The following is a 19949-nucleotide window of genomic DNA, read 5'->3' as shown; positions in this document are numbered from 1 at the left end:
GTTTTTTGTTTTTATTTTATATTCCCAAGCAAAAAAATAATAATGGAGTTTTCTATCGCGCATGCGCATTACTCAGAGCTCGAGGAGTATTGTACCCAAGATGCAACGGGAGCTTTGTCACCTTCCAGGCGGACGTGGTACTCGCTGTCAAAATCAAAAATAACAACAGCGCTTCACGATCAAACATAAATGATAGGCGAAAGTTGTCACATTTATCATCAATAATTATTTAGATATTTAGGCTGATGCGCTTAGTTTTTTTTACAGCCTACGTTATACAGTCTCGTAATTCTGTAATTGTATTTCGTCACGTTTTATTTTTTTCATAATGATTCTTTACCCGTTGAAAGTCTAGAACAGGGGTCATCAACCCTTTTGAAGCTGAAACCTACTTATTGCATACTGATTAATGCAAAGGGAAACCAGTTTGATGGAAATCTCTGGAAAAAAACAAACACATTTGCTCACATTGTAAATGTTGTTATTAAATAGTCATTTTTTTGTGGGAACACCGCGTCATGTTCATGAGCTGTCACAATAATTAGGAAACATAATTACACACAATATGCAACACTAATATGAATTTGTGCCAATCACATTTTCAAATGGTCTCTTTCCACAACATTCCTAAATTAAGTTTCATCACTGGTGAACTATTTCTTTTTTTAGAACAGACCCGTAGTCTTTGGGGACTACCTGGTGGCTGCGAACACCACGTTGGTGACCCCTAGTCTACAACATGTATTTTAACAAACCTAGGCCATGATGCGCCATGTAAAAAAAAATCTATGTAGCCCCAGATAAACCAGCTCCAGTATTTCATTTCTTATGTTCAATTATTGTATTTACTCATTTAAGCTAAACCATTAAAACATTTACAAGTAGCCATTCTCTTCCAATCCAATCCCGCTTCTGTGTTTGTGCCGCAATATATACCCAATGTAGGCTGCCTATATTATTAATTTCACCAATTTCTTAAATTATATACGATGTAATCCAAAATAAGCATGGAGAGAGCATGCCACAGAGGAAGGTCAGAGCCTGGATTTGAATCCCCAACCTCAGCACTGTGCTACCCTGCCGCCTAAACAATAAGATGTCTACCTATAATAGGGGATGTCAATTGTGGGGAGTCTTGTCTGCCTCTTGTTTGAAGGTAAGTCCAAGTCTTCTATTATCACGTTCTCTTAGTGAGAGTACTCCCTTATTCGGAATGAGGGTCAGTAAAATCCAAAAGAAAGAGGAACATAGTGTCGCAACATCTTGTATGACGTGGGCCCATGAAAAGTTTTTATTCTTGACTCTATAGAGGTTCACCTGTACAATAGATTTATTTCAAAATACTGAGGACCTTATTAGATGACAATAACTGACATTTGTTGTTTGTTTTGGCAGTGACTACAAAAGATGGGTTTGATAGATAAAAAAAAAAATGTGGAAAAGGTGAAAGGGGACGTGTGACGAAGATGGAGGGGATAGAGAAGGTATCTAATTTCTCCTCATCCTCGGACCACAGCCTGAGGTCCGCAGCTGTCCCAAACAGTCAGCTTGACACATGAGTGCTCAGTTTGGCATTTACATAAACACTCATTCAAACACATTCAACATCATAGTCAATCATCAACTCACATGAGGAGTTAGGGAATCATGTTGGAAATCACCTAAAGGAAACTAAGACATGCAAAGACAGTGTGAACATTAGCTAAGAGAAGGCATCGCTTGGTCAGCTGGGTTACCGGACTCGGAACACCCCCCCCCCCCAAAAAAACTCTCTGGTTATTGGTAGCAGCTGAAGGACTTATGCTCGTGAACAGAACTAGCACAGTCGTTCTTCTGCTGTGACTTTCCACAAAAAGGTATGCATGTCCCAGCTTGTTTTACACTATACTAATTTATTTTTATTTTGATAAGTAATATATAGCATGTCTGTACAGAGTGACCTGCTGTATTTGCAGTTCCATTTTAGATGTTTTGTTGCTACCGTATATATAGCTCTGGAATTACAAAGTGAATTACGAACTAAAAACAGTGCAACAACAACAAAAATAATAATTTCTGCCGCTTGGATGGCTGGCTTTTCTTTGATAACGTAGCACCCACTTCAGCTGTGATGAGATTCAATTTCAGTAGCCTAGAATAGTTTAGGTCAAGTGCACAAGCGTAGTGTGAATGTATATCTCACAACTAACTTGCATGTCCATCTAAAAAAATTTTTTTTAAAATGTGTTGCTGCTTTGTAAAGTGACCTTTAGTGCTTTGAATTGTTAGTGAACATAAAATATATCAAATTGTTATTATTATTATTATTATTATTAGGAGGAGTAATAGTAGTAGTAGTAGTTTTGTGCTATCTTTTATGGAAGCGTATTGCATTCACTTGGAAAAAAAAACAACTCCTGTTTTTCTGACTAATTTTTTGGGGGGAGCTTTTTTTTTCTTTTTTTTCTGAATATTTTTTTCTGTCAAAAATATATTCAGAAAAACAGGCTGAAAAATAATATTCAGAAAAACAAGAAAATACATTTTCAGAAAAACAGGACTTTTTTTTTTTAAGTGAATGCAATCTTTCAATTAATTGTGGAAATTTTAATTATTATTCTGTTTGATTTGATAGGGAAAAAAAGAAGACATTTTGACTTTTGCAAGGCCAACCAACATCCCGATAATATGCAATCAGTAATTTGGGGGAAACTATGCAGTATAGTAATGCTAAAACAAATAAAGTATGAAAATAATATAATTAAATTATGCTACTATCACCACCACCACTACGACTGCTCCTACTACTACTACTAATAAGAATAATGACATATAACAGTAAATTTCTACTGTCTCTCATTGTAGGTGTAGCAGTGGTGACAGAGCACAATGGACCAGTGAGTATACTTCCAGGAATCTGTTTTGGTTGCAATTTTCAGGGGAATAATTGGAGTGTCCTTGTTTGCTTTGCTTCCATTTTGATGTCTTTCTATTCACAAGAATACACATTTTGAATCAATTTGGTTTAAATATACTGCTAATGCAGCTTTCTGTTCATATGATAAGGTATATAGCTCCCTTGTGAGAGTTAGGTAATCATTGTATGAATAAATTAAAACAAATGTATGAATGCAGCCTTCTAATTGTTTTCTGGGCTTTTTGGCAACACCCCGTCATGAAAAAATGTAGTTGTTGTTTTTTAATTATCACTATATCACTTACAAATCTCTAAAACAGAATTTTCTGTGCTTACGAGAGTGTTTTGTCTCATCTATACTAGGGAAGACGACAAAAACTCGGTGGATATTCATGACAATCCTCCAGCTCCTGACAATGTTGTGAAGGAGGACGGAGACACGGTGAGTGACGGGGTCGTGCCAAGTCAACCCGGTCAACAGGGGCGTCCGCTCGAAAATAGCCAGGAACGCAGGGTGTTGTTGGCAACTACAAAAAAGTACTGGTAGCATTGTAGTGTCCCCTTTTTAAACACCCAAGAATACGTCCTGAAAATAACCAAGTTCTCTATAAACATTAGTTACTGTATGTTGTGTGTTGTCCAGGTGTACTTTATATACGAAGAGGAAGTGGAGGTGGAGGAGAAAGAACCAGAACCCCCACCACCTGTCATCCGAGTCAATGACAAGCCCCACAAGTTCAAAGACCACTACTGCAAGAAGCCCAAGTTCTGTGACGTCTGTGCTCGCATGATAGTCTGTACGTCATGGAAAATAAGGACAATTTCATACTCTCTTTTCCCACCTTAAAGCTCAGGTGTATCTTTTAACACGCTTTGCTGATCTTATAGTGAACAACAAGTTTGCTCTGAGGTGTAAAAACTGCAAGACCAACATCCACCATTCATGTCAGTCCTATGTTGAGTTCCAGAAGTGCTTTGGCAAAATCGTGAGTCTCTCTTGTCTGTGTCTTGATATTTAAGGCACTGAGAATATTATTGGACAGAAAAGAAAACACAGTGGAACCACTTTTCCAGAACACAGATTAACTCATTCACTGCCATTGACGGCTATAAACGTCAAAATTTCATTTGAACAATTTCTACTAGTTCAACATTTTTTTCCCACATTTGTAAAAAAAATTAAAAAAACTAGAAAAAAATGATTGTACATTTAAAACAGATAAAATTTGTGATTAATCGTAAGATAATTAGTGAAGTAATGCGATTAATTACGTTTAAAAAATGTAATCGCCTGATGCCCCTAATTTTTTTTATAATCTTTTCTTTAAAAAATAAATAAAATAATTGTAATTATTATTATTTTTTATTTTTTTTTCTTGAAAAAAAGAAGACTTTTTTTTCGCATGACTTCTCTAATTAACTCACGATTAATCACAAATTTTTTATCTGTTCTAAATGTACAATACATTTTTGTTTAGGTTTTCATACTCTTGTTAACAAAAGTGGGAAAAAAATTTACTAATAGGAATTGTACAAATGAATTTTTTATATCTATATCAATGGCAGTGAATGAGTTAATTTAAATTCAACTTTAGAGGTTCCACTGTAAGTACGTGGGAATGTAATCTTTACTCATCCGTTTTTACTTCTGGTACTTGTTACTCAAATACAACTCTTAAATTGCATATTTTGTATCTGTAGCCTCCTGGGTTCAGACGGGCCTACAGTTCCCCTCTGTATAGCAGCGACCAACCGGATTCAAGTGGGTTTTCCTGATTCTATACGGTTTAAACCATAAAACATCTGTGAATGTCTGTTAAGTCATAATTTGAGTTGTGTTTTTGCTCTTCGATGCATAACCTGGATAACTGCTGTCATCAACACAAACCTATCATCAACCAGACAATCCAAATCGGAATGACCCAGTCTTTGACACCCTAAGGGTGGGTGTCATCATGGCGAATAAAGAGCGCAAAAAGAATGAAAATGACAAGAAAAATGTAAGTGACCTATTTTATGATTATGAAATCTCTCATTTGCCCAACACATCGTTTTCTACTTAACTCATTAACTGGCTATAAACGTCAAACATTTATTTAAACTATTTGTGTTAGTTTAAAAAAAAAAAATCACTTTTGTTGAAAATCTAGATTTTTGTATTGTACATTTAGTTTTGAACAATGCTTTTTTTGTCCCCAAGATGCTGATGATGATGGAGGAAGAGGAAGATGAGAATCAACAGCCCAAAGAAAATGAAGAAGGGACAGAAGGTACAAAAAAGAAGAAGGACCTGATTAGATCACATAAGATACACTTTTATACATGAAACACAGCATGGAATTGATCACATTGACAAAATCTTCATGGAATGAGTTTGCTGTCTGGTGCTTGTACAGGGAAGGCTGAAGAAAAGAAAGAGAAAGGAGGCGAAAAAGCTGATGACAAGGTAAGCAAAAACATACAGTAGATTAGCAAACTTTTATTTTTTATTTTAAATATTTTGGTCTTCTGCTGGGGTGTGCATTGTGGAATGGCAAGTTTACAACACATCTTATATTGAATAAAGATACAACTGCCACATGAATTCGTGTTAGTAGACTTACAAGCAGCATGGTGTGGTGTAGTGGTTCATTATGTCACAGTCAAAAAGATCTGGGTTGGAATCCTTGTCAGTTTTTAATTCATTTCTTGAAACCAACTCATTTTTTGCGTTCCCAGTCTATCCACAAAGAGTTAAAAGTGGAAGTTTTTTTAAAATGTTTTTTTAATGTTTTTTTTAAGCACATCATCCAGCAGTTGGTACATACAGAAGCGTATTGCATTCACTTGAAAAAAAAAGTCCTGTTTTTCTGACTAATTTTTTGGGGGAGCTTTTTTTTCTGTTCTATTGAATTTCCCCCCCTGTTTTTTTTAGTTAATTTTTTTTCTGCTTTTCTGAATATTTTGTTTTCTGTTTTTTATTTTTTAGTCATTTTCCCCTGATTTATAAAATAATGATTTTTCTGTTTTTCTGAATATTTTTTTAAAGGGGTTTTCCTTCAGAGATTAGCGAAGAAACCACAATACAGTATACACATTTATTCCTTTATTGAGAGCAATTAAGTAAACATGACAATCTTATTACATATGGAGGTATTCAGGAAAGTGTCTGCTTCCACTATTAGCGAGTCTGCAACAAGTCACTTGGCGTTCAAAGATAAAAAAAATAAAATTACTTAGAAAAACAGAACACCAGCTCTGGTTCTCGGAATAATTCCCCCCCTCCTGTTTTTTTAAATATATTTTTTTCTGTTTTAAAAAATTATTTTCCCCCTGTTTTTCAGAATATTTTTTGACAGAAAAAAAAATTCAGTAAAACAGAAAAAAAATTCAGAAAAACAGAAAATAAAAATAAAAAATACTCAAAAAAGCCCCAAAGCTCTCCAAAAATATGTTGGTTTTTTTTCAAGTGAATGCAATACGCTTCCATAGGTACACACTATTATTTTTGAAATAAAAACACGATTGCTTCTGTGCTCTTTCAACAACAGCAAAAAGGAACCTTCTCGCAGTCGCACTACTACTTGGCCCTCTACCGCTTCAAGGCCATAGAAAAGGATGATCTGGACTTTCAGTAAGGGTGTGAAAAAAAACATTCAATGTATTGACTCTCTGACTCATTCATATACTCAGCTGATGACTAAAATGTAATAAAATATCAATGTTTATACAAAACAAGGAGACTGATATTTTGTCTGTTTCATATCAGCCCTGGTGATCGCATCACAGTCCTGGATGACTCCAATGAAGAGTGGTGGAGGGTGAGGTCAACCTCTTCAGTCAATCCAATTTTATCTACAGTACAGTACAGTATATATACTGTGCATTTGTATACATAAAATACGGATTTAGAGCAAGAAAAATGACATTGACTGCCCAACATAAACATCATCAAATAACAGTCAAATATTAATAAACTAAAAATGAAGACGATAAAAAATGGCTTTCATAAACAAGAATAACAAACAGGAAAATGACCCTTAAACTCAAGTGATCCTGAACAACCTAATCTGTAGAAAATGAGTAACTGAATTAAATGAAATGCTCTCTTTTTTCCAGGGAAAAATGGGAGAAAAGAGTGGCTATTTCCCCACCAACTACCTCATAAAAGTGCGCGCATCAGAGAGAGTTTACAAGGTCACACGCTCTTTTGTCGGGAACAGAGAGATGGGACAAATTACGCTGAAGAAAGACCAGGTAAGAATTTTGCATGCTACAGTGTTCGTCACCTGTCGTTACTTATGTCAAGAGCTACCTGAGTATGTTGTTAAATGTACACGAGAGTTGGTTTCAAGTGCTTCCTATCACCAGGCCGTGGCGCTGTTGCTCTGCCTTTTCAGATCGTAGTGAAGAAAGGAGACGAGAAAGGTGGCTACTTGAAAGTCAGCACTGGACGCAAACTGGGCTACTTCCCCCTTAATCTGCTGCAGGAGATCACTGTGACATAAGAAAAATATCAAAAACATTTGTGTGCAAACACTAAAGCCAGATAGTGAAAGAAAAAAATAGTGCGGTGAAAGAACGTCAGTCATCATGCTGGGGAAAAACTCCAGTGTAAAACATTTGAATGGTAAATTATTTATTCTCTTATCAAAATAAAAAATTGTTAAGAATTCGGAATCACGTGTTGTTATCATTTCACCAGATTAGAAAGCTCCGCATGTACAGAGCATCAAAAAATTGAAATAGACTCTTGTTGTTCCTCCCCACGGAAATCTTTAGTAAAAGGCGAAAGATTTATGCGATCTGAAGAGAAACAAGAGCGGACATTTAATTGTCAGCGGACACGGGCTATTCGAATACCCGTCATGCCATTTTAACAAATGGTTGTACACGCAAATACACCACAGTTTCTGTCTAATACGAATGATACACTCCAATTATCTCAACGCTCATTGTAGAGAAATTATTTAGTCGGTTTAGTGTACAGGACTAGAGTTCATTATTTTACTAGACACCAATTTGACGCAAAGGCTTGTGGGGGAATGGAGCACACGCTCTCAGCCAATCGCCGTAGCTGTAATGATCGTGACGTCACTCAAATGAATCCTGTGCGTCGTAGCATCTCGGCTAACAGTCATGCTTACGTGGCGGCCATGTTGTAAGGGTCGAATTTAATAACAAATTTCTTAGAAAAATATTAACTAACGAATATTTCCCTTTACCTCTTAGAAGACAGAATTTAATGGAAAAATTTACTAATCGTAATGTCAAGTCAATTAGATGCCCATTCCACCAAAAGCTAAAGAAGTTCAATTTAAAATTATTAACAATATTTATCCCTGTAAGAGCTTTTTTCATTCTAAATTTAAAATTGAGAACAACAAATGCACTTTTTGCACCAGTAACATAGAAACAGAAGAACACTTGTTTTTTTTTTACTTGTTTCTTTACTAAGCATTTTTGGGGAGCTTCTGTGTATGGGCTGTTTCTAATGTCTTTAACTTACACTGACGTAACATTTGGAGTAGTAATGGACAATAAGGTAAAACCAAAAAAAACATTGAATAACTTAATTATTATGGCGGGCAGCACGGTGGCTGACTGGTTAGCACGTCCGTCTCCCAGTGCAGAGGACGTGAGATCGAGTCCGGGCTTCGGCCTTCCTGGGTGGAGTTTGCATGTTCTCCCCGTGCTTGCGTGGGTTTTCACCGGGTACTCCGGTTTCCTCCCACATTCCAAAAACATGCATGGCAGGTTAATTGAACACTCCAAATTGTCCCTAGGTGTGAATGTGAGTGTGGTTGTTCGTCTCTGTGTGCCCTGCGATTGGCTGGCAACCAGTTCAGGGTGTAACCCGCCTACTGCCCGAAGCCAGCTGGGATAGGCTCCAGCACCCCTGCGACCCTAGTGAGGAAAAGCGGCCAAGAAAATGGATGGATGGATGGAATTATTATGGCAAAGTTTTTCATTCATAAAAGCAAATTTGGAGAGACTAAAGTCGACCTTTATTTTATTTTTTTTAAGGAACTTCTTTTTAGAATTCATTACAATTTTGTAAGTCTAAAAAGGCTTTATAATAACATGGTGACCTTTTCCTTTGACCCCATTGTACTATGATGTGTGTATGTTGTTGGTTTTCACTGTTTTGTTTTTGTACCGCTCAGTGGTATGTTTCAAATTTTCTGTAAGCCTGTAAGCTTTATTTGTTAATAAAAAAGATGGGGGGGGGGGGCATTAACACAACATCAACACACGCGATATTATGTCTGTTTCCTTGATTAAATAACATTTTATCAGAAATGTACTTTTAATACCATGAACAATTGAAATTATAACCCTAACTAAACTTAGTTGTATGACTAGTAACTACCATTGTAATGTTTTCTCATGCAATAAATAAAGGAATGCATTTCAAATTGAGAGGAAAGAAAATGAGAAAAATCTACCTTTTGAAATAATGTGCTAACCTAACCTAAAAGTTAAACGTAAAAGTTTGAATTCCCCCTGCACTGTAATGTAGAGAACTGGCTCACAAGCTAAATCACAAGTTCAGTACAAACCAACCGTTTAACTTCAAAGTACTGGAGTGACATGGTAGTTGGGTGTGTGGAAAAACTTGAACAAGACTGCCCTCCAATGGTCAAGTATATTTTACACAATATGCTAAGCAGTGCGCATTGTTGGGAAAATGACAATCAGATTTTGCTTATTATGGAAAACTACAGCATTTTGTTATATCACAATATCCGGGGTTACGTACAGGTGACTCCAGGCGAGGAGCAGGGAGTCCCCTGAACTGGCCGCCTGATAACAGCGCATAAACACATCGCCTAATTTCGCTATTTTAAATATAATTGCCCGAAGACAACTGGGATTGGCTCTTCTCACGTGACCATTTTATTTCGCTGCCATTCAAAACATTAGATGATTATTCTTTTCACAGAAGTATTAGTCTCCGTAGAGACCGTCAAAAATTGCCATAGCCGACTATATTTCAAGTCGTCAAGGCGGGGTATTGGGTAAAGTTTTCAACTAGCAATAATCGCGCCTCGGATAGACCTCATAGGCTACGATACTGCCACTGCGCAAAGCTGACGTTGACTAGGCATTAGCAACCAAGTCATTACCCAGCAAACGTTTTACAGTGACGGTCTCCACATAATAGCCATAAAGCGTGAAGCCGTTCCGAGATGAATTCCGCTTTTATCTAAATGTGTTACGTGCACAAAACTGATACATTTCTGATCAGAATGCTTCCAAGATATTTAGGGAACTGTATCTACATCCAATATAAGTGCACTCAACCCAACTACCATTTATGAGTACTGTATTTGTGAGATTACGCCGCAATGCATTTTGGGATTTAACCGGATGTCACGTGTAGCCCGAAATGCATCGATTTAATTGGCTATGTAGTATCACGTGGTGCGTTTCGTCAGTTACCAAACCACGATCGTATGTACTTGTAATACACAAGTTGCAGTAGCACTGGTTATATTAAAAACACACACAGGACGCTGTGCTGATCTTATTGAGATGCCACCCCAAGGTTTCGACTTTTTTTTGCAAATAAAACGTTTATCAAAATTCCAACTAAATAATCAAATGCATGTACAGTAACTGATTACTGTCACTGTCTCGCCTGTATTCTAGCTCGCCTTCAATATAATTACGTGATACAGGCCGACTGGTGTGCTTATGTGCTGCATGGTCTCGCAAGGACCTTATTGTTTCATTTAATGCAACGTTATTTTTACCAGAGTAGAAAGCTCCGCGTAGGCAGAGCATCAAAAAATTGAGATAGACTCTTGTTGTTCCTCCCCACGGAAATCTTTAGTAAAAGGCGAAAGATTTATACGATTTGAAGAGAAACAAGAGTGAACTGGTAAATGACGGCGGACACGGGCTATTCCAATATCCGTCATGCCGTTTTAACAAATGGTTGTATACCAAAACATGCCAGTTTCTTTCTAATACGAATGATACACTCCACTGACCCCAACGCTCATCGTTGAGAGACGATTTGATCGGTTTAGTATACAGGACTAGAGTTTATTATTTTACTAGACACCAATTTGACGCAAAGGCTTGTGGGCAATGGAGCAAACGCTCTCAGCCAATCGCCGTAGCTGTAGCGATCATGACGTCACTCACGTAACGCCTGTGCGTCGTAGAATTCAGCTAATGCGGTCCAGGTGGCGGAGTGGTACCGTCCCATCCCTGCGATGCAGTTTGGCGTGGGTTCGTACCCGCGCCGGGGAGACCATGTGAGTGAGTGCAAAATAAATAAATAAATAAATAAAGGCATCTCGGCTAAAGTCCTGCTTAAGCGGCGGACATGTTTTAAGGGTCTTAAGGGTCGAAGTTCTTCAAAGGAAATACATCGTCATTGAAATAAGCATTAACACAACATCAACATACGTAATGTTACGTCTATTTCCTTGATTAAACAACATTTTTATCAGAAATTTACTTTTAATTCCAAGAACAATTGAATATATGCCACGGAGAAGGCAGGACTTCCAATTTCTGGGTTTTCACCCATAAACTTTGTTTCCGTTTCGGGTTTGCGACGTGTGGGCCGCGTCCCAGTACCTGCGCTTCCGCCTTTGTGCCCCTCGGTTGCAGAGCGGGAGCGAGCGGTTATGGGGCGCAGGGGTGGGGGTGCGAGTTGGAACGCGGCCTGCTGGCCGAAAACGGCGCTGATGTGAGTTTCATAACTAGCAAGGCACTGACTTCTCTGAAGTCAGACATAAAAATATGGACACAAAATACAAGATGAGCCTATTTCAATTTTCACATTAATTAAAGCATTTGTTTTGAGTCACATTTCTGTCCGACGTAGCACTCAAAGTGCAATGCCTCTGTTCACTTGTATATGAACCGGAAATGTATAAATTCAGCTAATTTATTCATTTTAATGGTGAAATCAAATTTGACATGATTGAATTGAAAGTAAAATTCAATGTAAAGCACAGCCCAGCTAAGTAAAATGTAAAATAATTTAATTAATCACTATTAGTTTTGTTTCTATTATTATTTATTTATTTATTCATTAATTTATTTTATTGCTTGTTTTACTTTTACTATCTTTTAACTCTTCAAATGCATGGGAGAAGACAGGGAGGCTCCGCCTGTCCCTGACACATACGTGCAAGTTGGTACCATGTCATAAAAATCCCGATATGTGTGCACATGAGCGAATGACTGAGGGAAATAATAATTATTATTGTTCTTATATAAACTTATTACTCAGTAGTTTACGGGTTTGCTGCATCCGCATATGAAACCAAAAACATTAATTTTGAATGCACACTTGTGCTCAATTAAACATGCTGTATCTTTGTAACTAATTTCATATGAACAAGTATTTTTTTTTAATTCCCAAAACAAAAACCTGTGATTAAGTGAATAAAAATGGATTTCAAACAAACATCAAATGACAGAGTCATGACAGATTATAACAAAAAGTAATACTTTTGTTTATTAACTAGACAAAACAATAGTGGAATACCCCAAATTGGCCAATCCCTTTCCCACCATAATATTTTATTCATGGTGAAATAATGACCACACATTGTCAAATGCAGAGCATATCCAGTGTTTTAATTGTAGAAATACACACACAGGCACAACACAGAGACACACTAAATGATGAACCGACAGACACAGACAAGCAGATTGACTGACTGACTGACACACGAATATGCAGACAGACAGACAGACAGTGCTCTTAACTGATCAGATCTTGTTATTTATTTATTTTGCTTTATTAGTACCATCTTTACTTGAGATTAATCACTTTTATGTTTATATTTGTTGGTCCTTTGTGATGATAGTTGATCAATTTCTATAAGTTACTCCAAAATCAAGACTTGTCTGGTTTGTTAATGCAATCGCTTTCCCCCATTTTCCACAGACGGATTTGTCATAACATTAGCTGACTTGTCAGTATAATTTTTTTAAATCCTCTTAAATGGATGAATCCACTTGATCAGGCTTGCGGTGGTTTAAAATGTGCAAGGACAGTGGGTGGCTGTCAGACCGGAGCCCACCAGAGACGTGTGTGTATGTGTGTGTTCAGGGGAGAAATACCTCACTTTGAAAGTGGGTGGGAGCGATGGGGGGGTTCAGCCTCTCACTGCAGAATGTCCTCACTTAGTCTGGAGGCTTCAAGTCAGTGAAAGCCATCTTCTTGAGTCAAGCTTGATCTCTTCCTCTCGGAATGGATCTTTGGTTGCACAAGATGAGGTCCATGGGTTTGAAGTTGACCATCACTTGCCTGTGGCTTCTCCTTTCAGCAGTGGTAAGTTAACAACCTTGGCTATTATAATGAACTAATTAAAGACAATATATGCAGTTTTTGCAACCTGTGATAGACATTTACTAAATAAGTATTCCAGGAAGAGATTCTGATTTAAGTCTTGTGATGGAATTCTTCTCAGGTAGGGACAAACCACAAGTAGCCTTCATACCTGGAAAACTACACTACTCTCTAACAGGCTACTGTGTTTTTGTATCACTCTTCTTTTGCAACATCACCATTGATTCAAAAACAAAACGATATAACTGATTAAATAGTTAACTTTGATCAACAGATTTATTTAGATAATCACAATTGCCTAGATTATTATTATTTTTATTTCTAGCTTGGTATTGCCATCTGAAAGTTGATGTGGCTCTGAGGCTGGATTTACACTGTAAGTGACACCTTCAATATTTATTTATTTTGCTGTCAAGTGGCATAATTGGGCTATGCGTGACAGCAGCATAAATACTCTTAAGGGGAAAAAAAGCATGGAATTCTCAAATTTGAATCAGGCCTCCAATAAATGTGCATAAGAATCTGATCTTATATCTGCCAACACGAGGGTAGTGTAAACATGCAGAAGCGACATACCCTCTCAATGCGGTTTGTCCAACATTGAATGAGCAATATAATTTCCAATGGTGACCAGTGCAGTAATGTAGAAATGCCCTCTAATGTTTTTTTAAAGTGTTATCTTTTTTTTGTTTTTATTTGTTTTGATTAATTTATTTTTCCCTTTCGGACATGTTATTATAACATCTTTTCACACAACATATACTCATTACAGCATCCGAAAAGAAAAAGAGCTGACGGGACGAAGTCAAGGCTTATTAATCATATAAATAAATCATCTTGACTTACCAACGTGACTTTTTCAAGATATGAGACGTTTTTTTTGTTTTTAGGAATAACTTGAGTTACGGGTGAACTTCAAGCTCTCCGCAGCTGTGAAGAAAAAACAATAATGCACCAATTAGTGTGTAAGCTCGGTTCATTCTGTTGTTGATTTGCTTTTGTGTTTTGGATCATTGACATGTCAACACCCAGCCTCTTATTACTTTAACCTGTTGGATGGATGGCCTCAAGTTCTTCTGCCGAATATTTTGATCAACTTGTGAATTCATTTTTCAGTGATGATAGCATGAAATTCTTCAAAATCAGGTCTCTTCTTCAATTTAAGCCTTGTTTCCACCGCCAGTATCTACTCTACTCTACTCTACTCTACTCTACTCTACTCTACTCTACTCTACTCTACTCTGCATTTAGCCCCGTCTCTACCAACAAATCTACCTGGCTCTACTCTATTCATTTTTTCTGTTACCTCCTTCTTTGCGGTTTAAAAAAAAGTAGCCCAGTTCCAAAACGTGACGTAATTATTTTAACGACAAAGAGAATGGCTTCCAAACAGATTAATGCTTGGACTTTTGAGGAGGTGCAAACCTTTTTAACATTATTGATTGCAGTCTTCTGGTTGCTGCAATATTCATTCGATGTCTTCTGGCTGAAATAAACTGCCACAAACCAAGCACGAGGCACAAAAAAAAAAACATCCACGCTCTCCATTGTATTCGCCTGTGTGCAGTGCACGCGGTCACTTTCGCACGATGTCACTGGCGAGGTGAGGGGGAGCTCACGGGTGCTGGCTGTGGCAGTTGAGTCTGCTTCTTGGTGTAGAGGAGAATAGAGTAGAGTAGAGGAGATGACTAGAGGAGAGGAGAGGAGATTAGAGGAAAGGAATGGAGAGGAGAGGAGAGGAGAGGAGAGGAGAGGAGAGGAGAGGAGAGGAGAGGAGAGGAGAGGAGAGGAGAGGAGAGGAGAGGAGAGGAGAGGAGAGGAGAGGAGAGAAGAGTGGGGTAGATACCGTCGGTGGAAACGAGGCTTTGGCATCTTGCAAGGTCGCTGGAAAAACCGTCAGCTGGGTGGTTACTGCCCTCTAATGGATTATCCGTGCAATGCATGTACCAGAACATAAACGTCAGGGTTTTAATGGAAAAAAAAATTATACTCATGAAATAGAGGGCTCAAAATGTCTTGATACGTTTGACGTTCTAGGGTTTAAAGGATGGATAAATACTTAAAGCAACAGTGCTGAACTTTCTCCACATACAATTTGTCGATAATACAAATAAAGTTTACTTACTTACTTACTTACTTACTTACTCATTTACTTCAATCAACCAAAGGTTGATTAAGATGACCTCAAAAGAGTTATGAAGGTGAACTATTACAGTATTGTAAAGAGGAATGGTCCAAAATTCATTCTGATCATTCTCGTTGGCCTGCATTGTATAACTTAGTTTCTACATGAGGTGGTAAACAAAGGAAAAAAATAACAAATTGTTTCTCATCTCTCAATTTTTTGTTTTCTCCCAATAACACAGCTTTATCTATCTATCTATCTATCTATCTATCTATCTATCTATCTATCTATCTATCTATCTATCTATCTATCTATCTATCTATCTATCTATCTATCTATCTATCTATCTATCTATCTATCTATCTATCTATCTATCTATCTATCTATCTATCTATCTATCTATCTATCTATCTATATATCCATCCATCCATCCATCCATTCATCTATCCATGTCCGTCTGCATTAAATCAATTTTAGAATGTTTTCCCCACAGGTTTTAAATGGTGTTAAATGGTGTTAAATGGTGTGCCCAAATTCTAATAAAAAAACTGTTTTCAATTAAAAAATGGTGTACTCTAATCTAAACATCTCCTAAGAATGGCAAGTCCACAGTGCTTATGCAATAATTGCATATTATTTACAAAATCTTAATTTATTTCAGTTTTATGGTTTGTATTTTCTAACAGGGAAAACTGTAATAAGCGTTTAAAACATACCTGCGATTCTTTTGTATAATGGATGTCACCAAAGCTGCTTGGCAACCAGTTGCCGTGCAAATAAGTGACAAAATCATTTCCAAAATCATTATACAACTTAGGCCATCTTAAGGTGTTTATTCATCCCCCAACCCCTCCCAGTGTTGAGCTGGCATCCACTACGGCTCTCACCCGGAAAGCATTGCGCTTTCATGGCGCCACAGATCCACTGACATGGTTGTCACATTTTGGCTCTAATTGGGCTCGCTGCGAGAAGCGCATATAACGGCAGAGCTTGCTTGTGACACGGCATGGAACAGCGGATGTGAATTGACAACCTGGCCAAGGTGGCTGGAGGTGATTCTGCTTAATGACATCCCGCATCGGGAGATGTTTATTCCAAAAATATCGAGGAAAACCTCCGTCGGCAAGTTTTCACAAGAAGAAGTTTCACTTCGTTCTTTCCATGCATTAAAAAGTTGAACCTGTCTCTCGCACTGTAGCCAAACTTTAACTTATGAATGATATTTAATGAGAGGAACTCAAGAATGACAACTAGATTTGCACAATACATTTGGTTAGCCATCATAGTGATTTTGTCAGCATTGCTATTTTAAAAACGGAAATGTACACTTTTTCCAGCACACAAACATTTTCATGGCTCATATTGAAAATGGAATTCAACCACAAAAGCAACCACTCATTTGTTGATTAAATCTTCACTTTTCCTTATGAGGGGACATTTTACACGTTTATTATGCACAATTGTAGGTATAATGTTTTTTTTGTTTTGTTACAGTTCTACTGGGTTTTATTTGTGCTTCAAATTGCATGGAGAGCCTGATCAAATGTTCAGATTTCTCACTTACTGAGTATTCATGTGAAAATAGGCTCTAACATATCTCTTGATGTTCTTTGAAGGGGAAGTCAACCTTAAACATTTCTTGACAATAAAATGTTATATGTGACCTCAGTAGTCTAAACATGACATTCTAATAAGTACAGTGGAACCTCAGAGTTTGAACGTCTCGGAACTCGTACAATTCGGACTTCAACCAAAAACTCGGAGTAAAAAATGCCTCGGAGTTTGAACTCCTTTTCGGAGTTCGAACACCCAAGCAAAGCAAGCTAAGCCGAACGTACCTTGAAAATGGGTAGCCGAGCGAAGCCGAGCAATGCCGAATGCACACGTTGCAGTAGAACTGGTCATTTCCAGTCAGATCGTGAATACTCCCGGAAGTGGTCCATACTCGCGAGGGCATTTTCATTTTTCCGAGACAATTTTCTTCGCCATGGGCCCAAAGAAAGACAACAGTGCCAGTGGCAGCAAAGAAAAACATACAGTGCTACGGACCACAGTGGAATAAGGAAGGAGATTATCGCGCCGTTGTAACTACCGTGATTGCTTCTGTAAATACTGGCACGAGGACCCCCCTGTTCAACAACGTGCCTGACGTTAAACATCACACGCAAGGACCGCTTAGTAGTCTAACAATATGTCCAATGTAAAATACACAAACTCAGCACTGAACTAAAGCTAGCATTAACATAGCATTTATCATCCACTGATGCCATCATACCACAACAGGTAAAGTAAGGTATTTGTTATTGTTTAAATGCTGTACAGGGTATAAATGTAAAAAAAAACATAAATAGAAATTAAAATAGGAATTTTCGGTTTTTGGAGCTTGGAAACGGATTAATTGCATTTACATTATTTCCTATGGGAAAAAATGTTTCGAAGGTTGAACAATTCAGACTTTGAACACTTTGCAGGAACGAATTCCGTTCAAACTCCAAGGTACCACTGTATTACATTCATGGAATATGAGTTATGCAGAAAAATCCAGCCGTTTATATCCATCTCAGGGGGTGGCCATTTTGTCACTTGCTGTCGCCTGAAGATGAAAGCACAGTTGCTCAAGCAACAACCAATCACAGCTCACGTGTTTTGTGAAGATGAGCTGTGACTGACATCTGAGCAACTGAGATGTCATTTTCACTCGACAGCAAGTGATAAAATGGCCGCCCTCTGATACTGATAAAAACTGCTGGATTTTGCTGATATTACACAAACGCAATATTAACCAAAATACAGTATTTAGACTAATGGGGCTGCATATAAACTAATATTGTCAATAATTGTTTAGGGGGTTAACTTCCCCTCTAAGGTTCTTCTCTAACAAGAGACTTTTAATTCATGTGTTGTTCCCCAAAGGGCCGAGGAACAACCCAAGCCTCTAACTTCCCAAGCCAACAATGGAGAGCAGAGGAAGGCGAAGGAGGAGCTGCTGTTGGAGCGGCGTTGAAGGTGAAGCATATTTCCAAGGACTTGCAGATCATCTCCACCAAATACAAAACACCTGCGTATGGATCCCTTGGCCCGTATGGCTGGCCGCAGAACTTTTCCCAGGCCCTGTACAATCCTCAGTCCAAACTTAATTCAAAAGTCTCCCCGAAGGCCAAGAAGATTTTGGGCTGGGGTGATTTCTACTTTAACGTGAAAACATTAAAGTTCAGTCTTCTGGTGACCGGGAAAATCGTGGACCACATCAACGGCACGTTCAGTGTCTACTTCCGCCACAACTCTTCTCACTTAGGGAACATATCTGTCAGTATTGTTCCACCTTCTAAAGCTGTTGGCTTGGATGTTCTGGATCCAGGAGTTCCAAGTATTCAGACCAGGAACTCAGTACTGTTACCAGACCTGGCTTCCCACTTTCAATCCACTAGCGTCACCTCGGCAGACCGGCACAAGCAGCCGCAGGACTTAATGGTGATGACTGAACTCAACTGCCGCATCGAGTACCAGAGAACAAACCGGTCCAAGAAGACCAAGCCCTGCATGTACGACCCGGGTCAGACATGCTACTCAGAAAACACCCAATCACAGGCAGCATGGATCTGTGCCAAACCTTTTAAGGTGATATGCATCTTCATCGCCTTCACTGGCACTGATTACAGGCTGGTGCAGAAAGTTTGCCCAGACCGCAATTTTCAGGCAGACCAGAACCAGCAGCACTTTGGATGACTGCTTCTAACTGAAGGGTTAAACACTAACTGTAATTCCGTTTCTAAAATAGGTTGGATAGACAAAGTGTGAAGAGGGCCACTCTACTGAATCAGTGCTATCTGTGTCCGCACAAAATGAAATAGGAAATATATAAATATATATATAAATGCTCAATTAAGTTTAAGATGCATTGTGGAATTGATCACTTTTTTACTCACAACTGCCACCTCTGGCCTAAAGCGTAACTGCAGTTTTCTTGGCATCTGAGCAGGAGTTTGTATTGTGCAAGAAGCCGGGCCTTTTCTCGTTTTGTCAGTTTCCATCCCAATTGTGTCATACGCTTCACTAACACAACACTACTGCGTGAGGACGAGCGTGACGTCCCCCCAAACCGTCCCAAACACTCCACACTGAAGGTAAGATACAAACTGATAAGGTGCAGTTGTAGTTAAAAAGTTCTTTGTACTCACCTGGGCATTGTTGGAGCATGCATGAAGAAGAGTAAAGAGAAAATGTAGAAAAGATAGAAAATTCCTTAACGGTACCTTTTGAAACTCCACAATGAACCATTAAATGTAAAATATTTTTTTATCAAGCAAATTGTCCTGCACATTTATCTGATTGCATATTAAAAAGATTTATTTTAACTACCTTAAAGACTTTGTGTTCTGTCTCTTTCTAAAGTTAGACTGAAATACTGTATAATAGATTAAAATCAACTTTTTAGTTTTATTCCCCCCACCCAAAAAAAAGTCGTTTAAATTCACCCTTTAGTCATGTTTCCCTAACACCTTAAACACATAATAAAACAATGACATAACAAATGATGTCGCTTGTTAATGTCCAATACACATTTTGTGCAATTCAATATGCGTATTAAAGATTTAGATTTGGGGGGAAAAGGCAGAGACTCA

The 19949-nt window shown here is 38.0% G+C and overlaps 2 protein-coding genes and 3 non-coding genes across 8 annotated transcripts; 2 read left to right on the top strand and 3 right to left on the bottom strand.

The window, feature by feature from the left end:
• The first annotated feature begins 52 nt into the window (after positions 1-52).
• LOC144059072 (SH3 and cysteine-rich domain-containing protein 3-like) lies at positions 53-9068 on the top strand. Of its 4 annotated transcripts, none has more exons than XM_077577921.1 (14): positions 53-1156; positions 1396-1484; positions 2845-2876; positions 3260-3338; positions 3540-3693; positions 3785-3882; positions 4598-4658; positions 4799-4896; positions 5097-5166; positions 5293-5342; positions 6427-6509; positions 6645-6696; positions 6995-7132; positions 7276-9068. In XM_077577921.1, the coding sequence occupies exons 3-14, from the start codon at positions 2869-2871 to the stop codon at positions 7381-7383; spliced, it is 999 nt and encodes a 332-aa protein (XP_077434047.1). In that variant the 5' UTR covers positions 53-1156; positions 1396-1484; positions 2845-2868; the 3' UTR covers positions 7384-9068. The 4 variants fall into 4 exon arrangements, with proteins under 4 accessions (XP_077434047.1, XP_077434039.1, XP_077434056.1 ...); XM_077577913.1 differs by having other exon boundaries at positions 1396-1856; XM_077577930.1 differs by lacking the exon at positions 1396-1484.
• On the bottom strand, positions 7588-7700 carry LOC144041997 (U5 spliceosomal RNA). The gene has a single exon (XR_013290487.1). It is a non-coding gene; the product is annotated as a U5 spliceosomal RNA (small nuclear RNA).
• A 762-nt stretch (positions 9069-9830) lies between the features above and the next one.
• Positions 9831-9971, bottom strand: LOC144041995 (U4 spliceosomal RNA). Its single transcript, XR_013290485.1, has one exon. It is a non-coding gene; the product is annotated as a U4 spliceosomal RNA (small nuclear RNA).
• A 674-nt stretch (positions 9972-10645) lies between these two features.
• On the bottom strand, positions 10646-10759 carry LOC144041996 (U5 spliceosomal RNA). Its single transcript, XR_013290486.1, has one exon. It is a non-coding gene; the product is annotated as a U5 spliceosomal RNA (small nuclear RNA).
• A 2299-nt stretch (positions 10760-13058) lies between these two features.
• LOC144059385 (neurexophilin-4-like) lies at positions 13059-19588 on the top strand. Its single transcript, XM_077578448.1, has 2 exons — positions 13059-13184; positions 18241-19588. Exons 1-2 carry the CDS (start codon positions 13104-13106, stop codon positions 19051-19053), a joined length of 894 nt encoding a protein of 297 aa, XP_077434574.1. The 5' UTR covers positions 13059-13103; the 3' UTR covers positions 19054-19588.
• The last annotated feature ends 361 nt before the right edge of the window (positions 19589-19949 follow it).

Source organism: Vanacampus margaritifer, chromosome 1, assembly GCF_051991255.1.
Source record: "Vanacampus margaritifer isolate UIUO_Vmar chromosome 1, RoL_Vmar_1.0, whole genome shotgun sequence".
NCBI lineage: Eukaryota > Metazoa > Chordata > Actinopteri > Syngnathiformes > Syngnathidae > Vanacampus > Vanacampus margaritifer.
The sequence above is the reverse complement of the archived record's forward strand: the minus strand, read 5'-3'. Positions and strand labels throughout refer to the sequence as shown.

Bases quoted from the DNA above. Each gene is read 5' to 3' on its own strand.
- LOC144059072 (XM_077577930.1), top strand. The intron at 3,883-4,597 runs GTGAGTCTCTCT...TTGTATCTGTAG, and splicing joins AGAAGTGCTTTGGCAAAATC to CCTCCTGGGTTCAGACGGGC. The intron at 7,133-7,275 runs GTAAGAATTTTG...CTGCCTTTTCAG, and splicing joins TTACGCTGAAGAAAGACCAG to ATCGTAGTGAAGAAAGGAGA.
- LOC144059385 (XM_077578448.1), top strand. From the start codon at position 13,104: ATGGATCTTTGGTTGCACAAGATGAGGTCCATGGGTTTGAAGTTGACC. The intron at 13,185-18,240 runs GTAAGTTAACAA...TGTTCCCCAAAG, and splicing joins GGCTTCTCCTTTCAGCAGTG to GGCCGAGGAACAACCCAAGC.